Source organism: Engystomops pustulosus, chromosome 11 (assembly GCF_040894005.1).
Source record: "Engystomops pustulosus chromosome 11, aEngPut4.maternal, whole genome shotgun sequence".
NCBI classification, from domain to species: Eukaryota; Metazoa; Chordata; class Amphibia; order Anura; family Leptodactylidae; genus Engystomops; species Engystomops pustulosus.
Genome location: NC_092421.1, coordinates 71,539,131 through 71,551,474, shown reverse-complemented (window position 1 = coordinate 71,551,474; position 12,344 = coordinate 71,539,131). Strand labels below are relative to the sequence as shown.

General features: G+C 45.4%; 1 protein-coding gene across 2 annotated transcripts; it reads left to right on the top strand.

The window, feature by feature from the left end:
• The first annotated feature begins 460 nt into the window (after positions 1-460).
• LRRC23 (leucine rich repeat containing 23) lies at positions 461-10,264 on the top strand. 2 transcript variants are annotated; one of them, XM_072129889.1, is made up of 8 exons: positions 461-568; positions 4,447-4,608; positions 4,821-4,933; positions 6,503-6,759; positions 6,894-7,024; positions 7,907-8,043; positions 8,129-8,348; positions 8,768-10,264. In XM_072129889.1, exons 2-8 carry the CDS (start codon positions 4,447-4,449, stop codon positions 8,780-8,782), a joined length of 1,035 nt encoding a protein of 344 aa, XP_071985990.1. In that variant the 5' UTR covers positions 461-568; the 3' UTR covers positions 8,783-10,264. The 2 variants fall into 2 exon arrangements, with proteins under 2 accessions (XP_071985990.1, XP_071985991.1); XM_072129890.1 differs by lacking the exon at positions 461-568 and adding an exon at positions 608-630.
• The last annotated feature ends 2,080 nt before the right edge of the window (positions 10,265-12,344 follow it).

Below are 12,344 nucleotides of genomic sequence, written 5' to 3'. Positions count from 1 at the left end.
GGTTCTACCAAGTGTGAAATCGTTCATCCAGCAGCTTTGGGGCCAGGACCCCTTTGGTTCAACCCCTGCAGTCAAATGTCATATTTACTTTAGAAAATTGGGAGTTTAAAATTAAGACAAATATAATATTTTGTCATTTTTTACTCAAAAACATAGTGGAGATGAACATCTGACATCGTTTTACGGCTTTCTTTATTGAGAGCCAATGACAAATCAAATGATATCATATATATGGAATTCCAATACCATACACCATAGGACTACACATATATCACCTATAGCAGAAGTTTCTTCCCGTCATCTTACAGTCTCCCTAAAAATTTACCTCACGAAACAGAAATTGCTAAGGAAAAGGCAGAACAAAATGGCGCCGGGCCGCCTCCTTCGCGCCGAATCTGACGGAAAACTACAGAGGAGGCGGAGCTTAGTTCGTCACCTGACCGAGTCGTGTGGTCACGAGGCCCGGCTCAAACACTTCCGGCAGTTTCTGTAGTAACCAGTGACGCTTTTTTGCGCTTCCGGTGCTGTGTGTTTCCACAGTAACCAGAGCCGGGAGCTGTACGGAAAGGTAAGTGACGGTGTCATCCTGCGGTACCGGCGCTCAGCACTTGTGTGTACTGTGTCCTATTAGTAAGTGATTGATATCGGCATCTTATGTGCTCAGAAAGGCTTCCATCTTCATACTGTAGACATCAGGGGGCTGCACAACCCATTACTGTACATAGGTCCCCCATGTTATCTTATCAGCTGCAGTACAGGAGCTCTCCATACAGACACCCCCTTCCTTTCTTAAGGGAACCCAGATGAGCTGAGTTATATTTAAGGGTTATAGTTCAAAGGGTAAGTGGGTTGTAGCTATTAGGATAGGTAGGTGAGAGGACTTGTTGGGTGTCTACAAGTTTTCCCCTATCTACAGTATAAGGGACAACATTGTGATCAGTGGGCCCGGACCCCAAATGAGCAGAGCAGCCATATATATATGTCCGACCTGCCGCCCCATTCATTGGGGGTACAAAGAACCATAATCTGTGGCCCTGGGGACCCCAACGATAAGCAAATTATCCACCACACACTTGTGACTGGACAACACCTATAAAGAACATCTACAATCTACCATGTATAAGGATCTGCTCTTCTTTGAGTTTCTTATGCCCTGGTTTTTACGTTAAAAAAATCATTAAAAATTATGGAAATGAGCCTAAGGGGCCCCGGGTTCAATTAACAGATATGGAGACCAAAGCCCCTCAGGTTAATTTGCATAATCTCTTTGTAGCTTTTCTTTCATTAAAAACAAGGGCATAAGAAGCTTAAAGAAGAGCAGACCCTGCCAGAGGGGGCACGCACCAGTATGTCAGGGTGCTGGGATTACAAACCGTAAATGTCCTTTAGGGTCACTTTAGGGTTGTTAGACTGCCCTATAACTTATGCTCGTTACCTGTAGGGGATGATCTAGTTTCAGTTGGCTTGTAAGAAATCTGGCGCAGGCTCGAGAACTTGTCCCTTGCGCTGCCGCACTGGTGACCGCAGGGCTGCGCAAGGGACATGTTGTTGCGCCTGCGCAAGATTTCTTACAAGCCGACTGACGTCACGGGAGAAACTTTGATGGAGAGGAGTTATGCATATCAGTTAGCTGGGGGGCGTGCAGCGGAGGAGCTCAGATGACACCACCCGGAGCGCCTCCACTACTATTTGCTAAGTTTATAAAGTAATTTTATCAGCAATTCAGGAGCCTGGAAACTTCCTTAAAGAAGCAAAATCATCCCCTACAGGTAACGAGCATGAGTTATAGGACAGTCTTACACCCCTAAGGCTGGTGCCACACATACCACGTGCCACACGAGCCGCCAGTGTTTTGCATTAAATTAACGCAAAACACCGGATGCTCGTTCCTTATCGCAGGCGTTTCCATAGAAACGCCGATGCGATTGGGCCGCGGGCCACCCCGGTGGGCGCGGCTTTGTTTGCGTTTGCAAACGTAGACAAAGTGGTGCGTGTGGCACCAGTCTAAAGCGGTGATAGGTGTCTAGTGGTAGAAAACTACCACTTGGAAAAAGTCCACTTCCAGATCGTCGTTTGCATGCTCATAAAGATATGTGTGTTTTATGTTTCCTGGAGCCTTCTGAATGAAAGAGAAAAATGCTTTGTAAAAATGTTCAAACAAGGGTTTGGCGCTCTTGTGTGTAACTACTTTCCCCGCTTGGCTCTCTGGGTTTATACAATTATCCCCACCTCTTTCGATAATTATCCCCTCCTGACGTCACCAGATTAGGATCTTTAGTTCATAGGGCTGGAAATCTACTACTGGTCTATGACCCAGGCACTTACTGCTGGGTTCTGTGCTGGTGATCCTGGAACATATTTTTGTTAGAAGATATTCTAATGGGGCTCTGGTGCTCCTACAATGTCACAGCTCACATTCGGCGCTCTACTGGATTAGAATTATTCACTCCTTCTCTTTCGATGTTCTCCTGACGTCCTGTGACGTTGCAGGAGCGCCAGAGCCGCATTAGAATATCTTCGAAAGACCTTTATGTTCCAGGATCACCAGCACAGAGCCCAGCAGTAAGTGCCTTTAGGTCAAAAACGTCATAGACCAGTGGTAGATTTCCAGCCCTATGAACTAAAGACCCCCTAATCTGCTGAGCCGTCTGACGTCACCAGGAGGGGATGATTATAGAAAGATTTGGCCATAATTACAGGCAGTAACGAACAGGGCACTCGGCACCCCGCGCATGCGCAGTCCACTTCCGGGTTACAATAGCGCTGCGCCTCCTCATTGGGCGGGCCGTGGAGGTGACGGGGATCGTTGGGCGGAGAGAGAGGCTGGAGCGGGCCGTCCGAGGTGACGGGGATCGTTGGGCGGAGCGAGAGGCTGGAGAGGTCCATGGAGGTGACGGGGATCGTTGGGCGGAGAGAGAGGCTGGAGCGGGCCGTGGAGGTGACGGGGATCGTTGGGCGGAGCGAGAGGCTGGAGCGGGCCATGGAGGTGACGGGGAGCACAATCCGTTGCCGATGTATAAAGTAAGTAATTGCAGGCAGTATCGGGGGTTCAGGTAACTAAGGATGCATTAGCTGGTGCGCTCTCACGCTTCCTTAGTTACCAGCTTCACTAGAAGCCGGAGATTCCAGGTAACTAAGGAAGCGTGAGATCGCACCAGCTAATGCATCCTTAGTTACCAGCAACCCGACTTACATACAAATTCAACTTAAGTACAACCCTCCAGTCCCTATCTTGTACGTAACCCGGGGACTGCCTGTATATAAACTCAGAGCACTGAGCAGGAAAGTAGTTACGCACCAGAGTGCCAGACCCTCGTTTGAACATTTTTATAAATCATTTTTCTCTTTTATTCAGTAGGTTCCAAGAAAAATAAAACACACATGACTTTATAAGTACACAAACGGCGATCTGTAAGTGAGCTCAGCTCAAAAGTGATTTTTTTTTATTTTTTTTAAGAAATCTACCATCAAAATGAAGTATGATAAACCAGGGACACTAACTTATAGATCCAGGCACCGTGACTGTGGTAATCTTCTCATATTTGTTATCCATGGCCTCCTTCCTTCTATAAAGAAACTTTTAAAATTATGCTAATGAGCCAAAAGTGCTCTGGGGGCATTACCACAACTCCTCTGTTCTGTAGCTTCACAGGTTGTCTCCCCTCCCCCTCAGTACTTCTCCCTCCTTCTACCCAATGTAATCTCCCATTGTGGAAGAGCTGGAAGTGCTTCTGTACAGTGTAACAGCATGTGAATCTGCAGCACAGATGGGATCTGGTAGCAACCCCCCCTCCCCCAAGAGCATTTCCTTATTAGCATAAATATAAAACTTGATTCCCGAAGGAAGGAGGCCATGGATACCACATATAAGCAGATTACCACAGTCACGGTGCCTGGTCTATGAGTAAGTGTCCCCGGCTTATCATGATATATTTTGGTAGTTAATTTCTATGGTTTGAAAGGGTCAATGGTTCATAGGGTTAGAAGATGAAGGTTAGTAGGGTTAGTATGCTCTGGTGAGTAATGTTGGTGGGTTAGAATATTTTAGGTTCAATGGGTTATGACTATTAGAATCTTTATAGAGAGGGAAGGTTAAGGTTAGTAGGGTTAGGTAGTTTAGAGTTGTAGGGTTAGATTTAATAGGGTTAGTATTTCAGAGTTAGAAGGGTCAGAGCTTGTGGTTTTAGTAGAGTCAGTGTTTCTAGGGCTAGCAATGTCTTGCGTCAGTGTAAGTTGTGTCAGTGTGAAAAGGTTAGCATAGGCCATGGCTTAGGGTTCAAGTTGGTAAAGTTAGTTTCTGATCAGATTTACAGAGCAGAAGTCAATTGGTTTGACACCTGATGGCTGATAAATCCTAAAATCCTCATAAACTGATGCTTAGGAATTTCTGATAATTAGATGATTGTTTTATACCATGATGTGGCTCACTGCATTTCTATTTTACAGATGTCGGACGCAGAAGATGAGGTTCTGGATGAGGAGCAGGAAGGTGAAGAACCTTTAGAAGAAGCAAATGAAGACAGAGAAGGAGTTGAAGAGGAAGACGAAGATAAGGGAGAGGAGAAGGAAGAAGAAGAGGAGGAAGAAGAAGAAAAGGAGAAAGATGAGGTGTGAACTTTCTACAGTGAGTTGGGAATCAGCAGATATTGGGGATTTTTCATAGAAAAGTTTAGTCCTTATTCTGCGACACAGTTTTACCTGGTTTTAGGAAAACTGCAGCCAATGGAAGGCTCTACAATTCATTCTGAGTCCTGAATGACATATGACTATGCTGCTGCTCGGTGTGGTGCTTCTATTGATTTTCAGATTTTTTTTCCCAGCCCCCTCCTCATGTGCCACTAACTGAAGAGATGCTGAAGGAAGGACTGTCACTGCTGTGTAAGACTGGGAATGGCCTCGCTCACGCCTATGTTAAATTAGAAGTGAACGACAAGTAAGTCCAATAATCTGTTGATCAAAAATAATAGTGAGTGCAGCTCTGGAGTATAAAACATGATGTAACCTTGAGCAGTACAGGATAATGAGTAATGTCATGTATGTACACAGTGACTGCACCAGCAGCAGAATAGTGAGTGCAGCGCTGGAATATAATACAGGATGTAACTCAGGATCAGTACAGGATAAGTAATGTCATGTATGTACACAGTGACTGCACCAGCAGCAGAATAGTGAGTGCAGCGCTGGGATATAATACAGGAGGTAACTCAGGATCAGTACAGGATAAGTAATGTCATGTATGTACACAGTGACTGCACCAGCAGCAGAATAGTGAGTGCAGCTCTGGAATATAATACAGGATGTAACTCAGGATCAGTACAGGATAAGTAATGTCATGTATGTACACAGTGACTGCACCAGCAGCAGAATAGTGAGTGCAGCTCTGGAATATAATACAGGATGTAACTCAGGATCAGTACAGGATAAGTAATGTCATGTATGTACACAGTGACTGCACCAGCAGCAGAATAGTGAGTGCAGCTCTGGGGTATAATACAGGATGTAACTCAGGATCAGTACAGGATAAGTAATGTCATGTATGTACACAGTGACTGCACCAGCAGCAGAATAGTGAGTGCAGCTCTGGGGTATAATACAGGATGTAACTCAGGATCAGTACAGGATAAGTAATGTCATGTATGTACACAGTGACTGCACCAGCAGCAGAATAGTGAGTGCAGCGCTGGAATATAATACAGGATGTAACTCAGGATCAGTACAGGATAAGTAATGTCATGTATGTACACAGTGACTGCACCAGCAGCAGAATAGTGAGTGCAGCGCTGGGATATAATACAGGAGGTAACTCAGGATCAGTACAGGATAAGTAATGTCATGTATGTACACAGTGACTGCACCAGCAGCAGAATAGTGAGTGCAGCGCTGGAATATAATACAGGATGTAACTCAGGATCAGTACAGGATAAGTAATGTCATGTATGTACACAGTGACTGCACCAGCAGCAGAATAGTGAGTGCAGCGCTGGGATATAATACAGGAGGTAACTCAGGATCAGTACAGGATAAGTAATGTCATGTATGCACACAGTGACTGCACCAGCAGCATAATAGTGAGTGCAGCTCTGGAATATAATACAGGATGTAACTCAGGATCAGTACAGGATAAGTAATGTCATGTATGTACACAGTGACTGCACCAGCAGCAGAATAGTGAGTGCAGCTCTGGAATATAATACAGGATGTAACTCAGGATCAGTACAGGATAAGTAATGTCATGTATGTACATAGTGACTGCACCAGCAGCAGAATAGTGAGTGCAGCCCTGGAGTATAATACAGGATGTAACTCAGTATCAGTACAGGATAAGTAATGTCATGTATGTACACAGTGACTGTCCCAGCAGAATAGTGAGTACAGCTCTGGAGTATAATACAGGATGTAACTCAGGATAAGTACAGGATAAGTTCATTCTAGGTGACCTGACCCATGTATTATGTATATAAAGCACAATCTGCAGTATAAAAGTTGTGTTTTTATCCTGCAGGGAGCTCACAGACATCTCAATCCTTGAGTCTTTCATACATCTCCGTTATGTAGATTTGTCCCAGAATTCCCTGCGAGATCTGTCTCCTCTCGCATCCCTCACTCATCTGCTGAGTCTCCGTGCAGATCATAACCAGCTGGTGAGTGTTAGTGGACTAGGAGAGCTGCCTTACCTACAGCGAGCAAGCTTGGCGCAGAACCGGATTCTGAACCTTCAAGGAATTGCTCACCCAAGACTGGAGTCTCTCAATCTCATAGGTAAGTGCTCATCCTCATATCAAGGTCTTAATAGAGATGAGAAAAATCACCATGGGTTGACCTCACCTCTGTTGGAGCTGTAATGAAGGACATATTAATTTCCCCATAATCCAGATATTTATATATTCATGTAGGTAATGAGCTGCGTTCCCTGGAGAGTCTGGACTGTTCCAGGCTGAATGGTCTGCACACACTGGAGCTGCGGGGGAATAAGCTGCAGAGCACGGCCGGCCTTTACCTGCCCAACCTGCGGGAGCTGTACCTGGTGAGTGCAGAGCAGTAATGCTGGCCAGTGGCGTAACTAGAAGCTGATGGGCCCCAGTGCAAAGTCTGTGTCAGGCCCCCGACTATAATGTATGGTTTATAGTAATAGTCTTCTCATATGGGAAAGTGACACCATAAGGGCCCCCTAAACCTCTTGGGCCCGGGTGCGACCGCAACTGCTGTACCCCCTAAAGTTACGCCCCTGATGCTGGTACTGTGTATCAACCACTAAGAGCCGTGGTGTTTGGGTTACCGGAACTGGCTTCAGTCTTCTCAATATCTATCAAATGTTTATTCTGTTAAATGTTAAGAGTTGCTTAACGAAAAAAATAACTTAAAGGCAATATAATATCCTCGCTCCAATCAGTCAGATGTGTTTATTCCATTTTCTGTAAGTGATTAGCAAGCGGCCATCTTGTTTGAACTGTTATTAACAGTATGAGAGATTTGCTTTACAGCAGCACCGTGGAACACAAAAACTCACTGCCTACTATGCGGGAGTGTTGTAGGCATGACCTGTGCCCAGAGGGGAGGTGAGGGGGGCACGTTAATGATGTGCAACAATGGGACCACCAGGTTAGGAAATGGATTAGTCCTCATTTAAGGATAGAGAATAGAGCCATCTAGGAAAATAGTCAGGTGCACATGATTCAATGATCATCAGCAAGTGTGACCACCTCTATTAAAGAAGAAGTTTATATATATTTTCTATATATAGATAATATAGGATTCACCATTTGGAGCAGGATTTGTCTCAGCTTACCTCTTCCTCCCTGTAAAGGTCACAGAGCATGCCCCCACTCCCATAAAACTAATTTGGAGTCTCACTTATTAGCTGTTGATTGATTTTCCATGTCTTATTTAATTTTGTATCTAACTCCAGGCCCAGAATAACATAAAGACACTGGAAGGACTAGAGAACCTGATCCACCTTACCAGTCTACACCTGAGGGATAACCAGCTAGAGACTCTGGACGGCTTCTCACAAAACATGCTGGCTCTGCAGTATCTCAATCTGAGGTTTGTATGACCTTCAGATGCCAGTTTCTTGCTTACATCCTAATATCTTCCACAGCTTATAGTGTCCCTGTATACTCCTATGCAGGGGTAACCTCATATCCAGGCTCCAAGAGGTGGAGAAGCTCAAGGTCTTGCCCATGCTGCGGGCACTGGTTCTGCGGGAGAACCCTTGCGAGGAGGAGGATGGTTACCGTCTGGAGACCCTGATTGCTCTGCCTCGACTAGAGAGACTCGATAAGGACTTTTTTGAGGAAGAAGAGAGGACGGAGGCCGAGGAGACACAAAAGTCGAGAATGGAGGATGGGGTGAGTACAAGAGGCGGATGGTGGAGGCCATCATTATTGGTATCGTCTTGACAGCCCCTCGCAAGGAGCTGATCCAGATTCTGAAATCCCAAGTGATCAGCTGTTACCACCTGGATATCTGTGGCTCTGACTCTTAGAGCCTAGAGCAGTGGTTCTCAACCTTTGTAATGCTGTGACCCTGCAATACAGTTACTCATGTTGCGGTGACCCCAAACCATGCGATTTGCAGTAAAAACACAATAAAATCGTGGCTCCAAAGGTTTTAGGCGACCCCTGTGTTTTGGTCGTTCGACCCCTGCTGGGGTCACGACCCACAGGTTGAGAACCACTGGCCTAGAGGATCACATACAGTTTGTGTACGTCGTTGGATAGTTGGGGTTGGAGCAGCTATGTTCAGACATTTTTCATTTCTTTTTCAGATTGCAGATTCGTAAGACAATCCCAAGTATTTACCTGCTCACCAAAGAGAAATGTCTTCTATTCTTACCGCTGGACGTGCAATGATTTGTTGTATATTATGGGGGTTGGGGGGGGGGTTACATATTTTTACTCTGCAGATGCTGGAATGTAGCTGCACATATGAAGGGTTCCTGGAATACGCCGTTGGTAGCGAAGGGACTATATTTAAATACTTTGAAGGGATTTTCTTCCAAAATTTATAGAGCTGACAGAAGAAGGAACTATCCTGCAATACCCTTCAAGTACCAGACCTGGAAGGTAGCTATCTCCGGGTGCTAGGAGTAAAGGGGTCTATCCATTAATACTATGCAAGTGCCATACACCAGTGACCTGGAGATCATAGTGACTAATATCATATTGATAGACCTATTCTAATAACAAGATATTAGCTTAGATGATAGAAGACAAAGAAAGTCAATTCTGATCTGTAGTATTCTGACAGATGAAGCCTATCCCGACCTGTAGTATCTTGACAGATGAAGCCTATCCTGACCTGTAGTATCCTGACAGATGAAGCCTTTCCCGACCTGTAGTATCCTGACAGATGAAGCCTATCCTGACCTGTAGTATCCTGACAGATGAAGCCTAACCCGACCTGTAGTATCCTGACAGATGAAGCCTAACCCGACCTGTAATATCCTGACAGATGAAGCCTAACCCAACCTGTAATATCCTGACAGATGAAGCCTAACCCGACCTGTAATATCCTGACAGATGAAGCCTAACCCAACCTGTAGTATCCTGACAGATGAAGCCTATCCTGACCTGTAGTATCCTACCAGATGAAGCCTATCCCGACCTGTAGTATCCTGACAGATGAAGCCTATCCTGACCTGTAGTATCCTACCAGATGAAGCCTATCCCGACCTGTAGTATCCTGACAGATGAAGCCTATCCCGACCTGTAGTATCCTACCAGATGAAGCCTATCCCGACCTGTAGTATCCTAACAGATGAAGCCTAACCCGACCTGTAGTATCCTGACAGATGAAGCCTAACCCAACCTGTAGTATCCTGACAGATGAAGCCTATCCCGACCTGTAGTATCCTAACAGATGAAGCCTGTCCTGACCTGTAGTATCCTGACAGATGAAGCCTATCCCGACCTGTAATATCCTGACAGATGAAGCCTATCCCGACCTGTAGTATCCTGACAGATGAAGCCTATCCCGACCTGTAATATCCTGACAGATGAAGCCTATCCCGACCTGTAGTATCCTGACAGATGAAGCCTATCCCGACCTGTAATATCCTGACAGATGAAGCCTGTCCTGACCTGTAGTATCCTGACAGATGAAGCCTAACCCGACCTGTAGTATCCTGACAGATGAAGCCTATCCCGACCTGTAGTACTACATCATTACTGAATAGGATGCATTTTCTATACCTTGTGCCAGTGTTCATCACTACAGTTGTACATTTATTTCTGATTACAATAAGAACCTTTATTCCTGGTAACCTCATGTTCTGTGAGTCTATGTCTCTGCAACTGAGAGGGCCTACACATCCATAGAACTACAAATCCCAGCTATTGCCAGACACCATATTCCAACAAGAGAAACTGGAGACCAAATATATTTGTTCACATTGTGTAGCGTTACATGACTTATCCGCATAGGATTCCCTCTTATAGTTCAGTATGGCCACTTGCTTTCCTATGTGCCATGTGGTGATTAGCAGTTATATTTCTATATACTATATTATAGATGAGGAGGGTGTTTACTACTATGTAACTACAATGCAGAGCAAGATAAGAGTATAGTCTGTAATGACCATCCGTTACAGCTTCTATGAGATGGATAATCCCAGAGGCAGCCAAGCAGCCCCCCATAAATGATGTCTGAGCAGACTAGACCATAGAGCCAGACACGGTCCCAGGACAATGCCGTCTATCTAATCCACAGAGAGCACCCACATATAATACTGCCAGAAGAGGCCGATGATTCACACTGACACTGGATTCTTGGCACAAGTGGCTGCCACAAGAGGGAGCTCACTCTCCCGTTCAAGTTAATGGAATCATATGAATGCAGTCAGAGCCCTCTAGTGACCGCTTTGATCACATGGCACATCTTGGCCAATGAGGTTACAGGGAATGTATGCGCAGTTTTGTCATTGCAAACCATGTGGTGTGTCTGTAGTGTGGCCTCACGCCGCTGTGCTCTGTGCTCTCTGCAGCCTGTGTTATATATTGTCCCTGGAGAGATGTGTAATCAGACCTTTGTGTATGTGATTAGTAGCAGCAGGACTGTGAGATATGGATTTATATTCCAGGATCATATCTTCTCCAAGGGCATTGAGTATGTGTTCTCACCACTGCTGTGCTCCACAGAACCTCACATCATTTTAAAAGTAGAGATTGGGGTGGGGGTTTGTCTTCCCTTGCATTTTGGGTCGTTTTGGTTTTTGACTGTTTACAAAACAAAATAAAAAATATCTGATTTAAAAAAAAAACATTTTAAAGGGCTTCTGGTTTAATAATATAGCAATCGGAGGGAAGGAGAAGCTCAGAGATCAGAAGTGTGTATACATACCCCCAGTCCACGATCCTGGAATATAAATCTATATTTCACAGTCCTGCTGCTACTAACAACATACATAAGTGTCTAATTACACATTTCCCCAAGGACCATACATAACATTGGCTGCAACAAGCACAGAGTACAGCAGTGTGAGGGCACACCGCCAACCGATCAGTACCAACACCTATCACTCCTGCTGCTCTGCTGTATGCAGAGGTTGCAGTGCACCAGTGATTGCCCATTCCCAGGCCTGTGATGTCACCTCCATTCGTCATATGGTCTGTTTGAAGCTCCGCCCATTCAAGTGATAGTGGATGAGCTGCAATACCAATCACAGCCACTATACAATAGATGGCGCTGTGCTTCTTGTGCAGCAAAGAGACCACAAAACTTGTCCAAACGCTGCAGACTCTTCAAACATGATGATCAGCAAATAAATCCCAGAATATTCTGGTGACTCGGTTTGGTTTTGCCGTATTAGACCTCCACCTAAGGCCTGAGTATCTGAAATCTCTTACTAATGGAGAAGACGGAGGGTAGTGGAGCAGTATGGATATCAGTGGGTTACTGGAGCGGTGGAGGGGGGCACAGGGGATACACATTATCTCGGATCCATTTTCTGTGTGTCGGCTCCACATGCAGGCGGCAGGGGCTGGCGCACTGCCAGGGGCCTAGTCAGGGTGACACTATATATACTGACAGTGTATATACATCATAGGAGCAGTGTGCATGCCGGGGGGGGGAGTGCAGAGGATTCAGGTCTACAGTTTCGCCTTTGCAATTTGGTTTTGCAAAGGCTAAATAACTATCCCCCACATTGCCCGGTGTGTATGGGAGCCATACATCTCCACTATATCACAGGCGTTCTCCTACTTAAGGACACCCGGCTTACAGACAACCCCTAGTTAAAGCCGGAGCCCTCTGCCCCCTGTGACCTCTGGTGAAGTCTCTGGATGTTACTATAGCCCCAGGCTGCAATGTCCAGCTGTAAGGTGTCTGTAATGAAGCTTTATTAA

Excerpts from the sequence above, each read along its gene's own strand:
- LRRC23 (XM_072129889.1), top strand. The coding sequence starts at position 4,447 with ATGTCGGACGCAGAAGATGAGGTTCTGGATGAGGAGCAGGAAGGTGAA. Across the intron at positions 4,609-4,820 it reads AAGAAAAGGAGAAAGATGAG|CCCCCTCCTCATGTGCCACT; the intron begins GTGTGAACTTTC and ends TTTTTTTCCCAG. Across the intron at positions 8,044-8,128 it reads CTGCAGTATCTCAATCTGAG|GGGTAACCTCATATCCAGGC; the intron begins GTTTGTATGACC and ends ACTCCTATGCAG.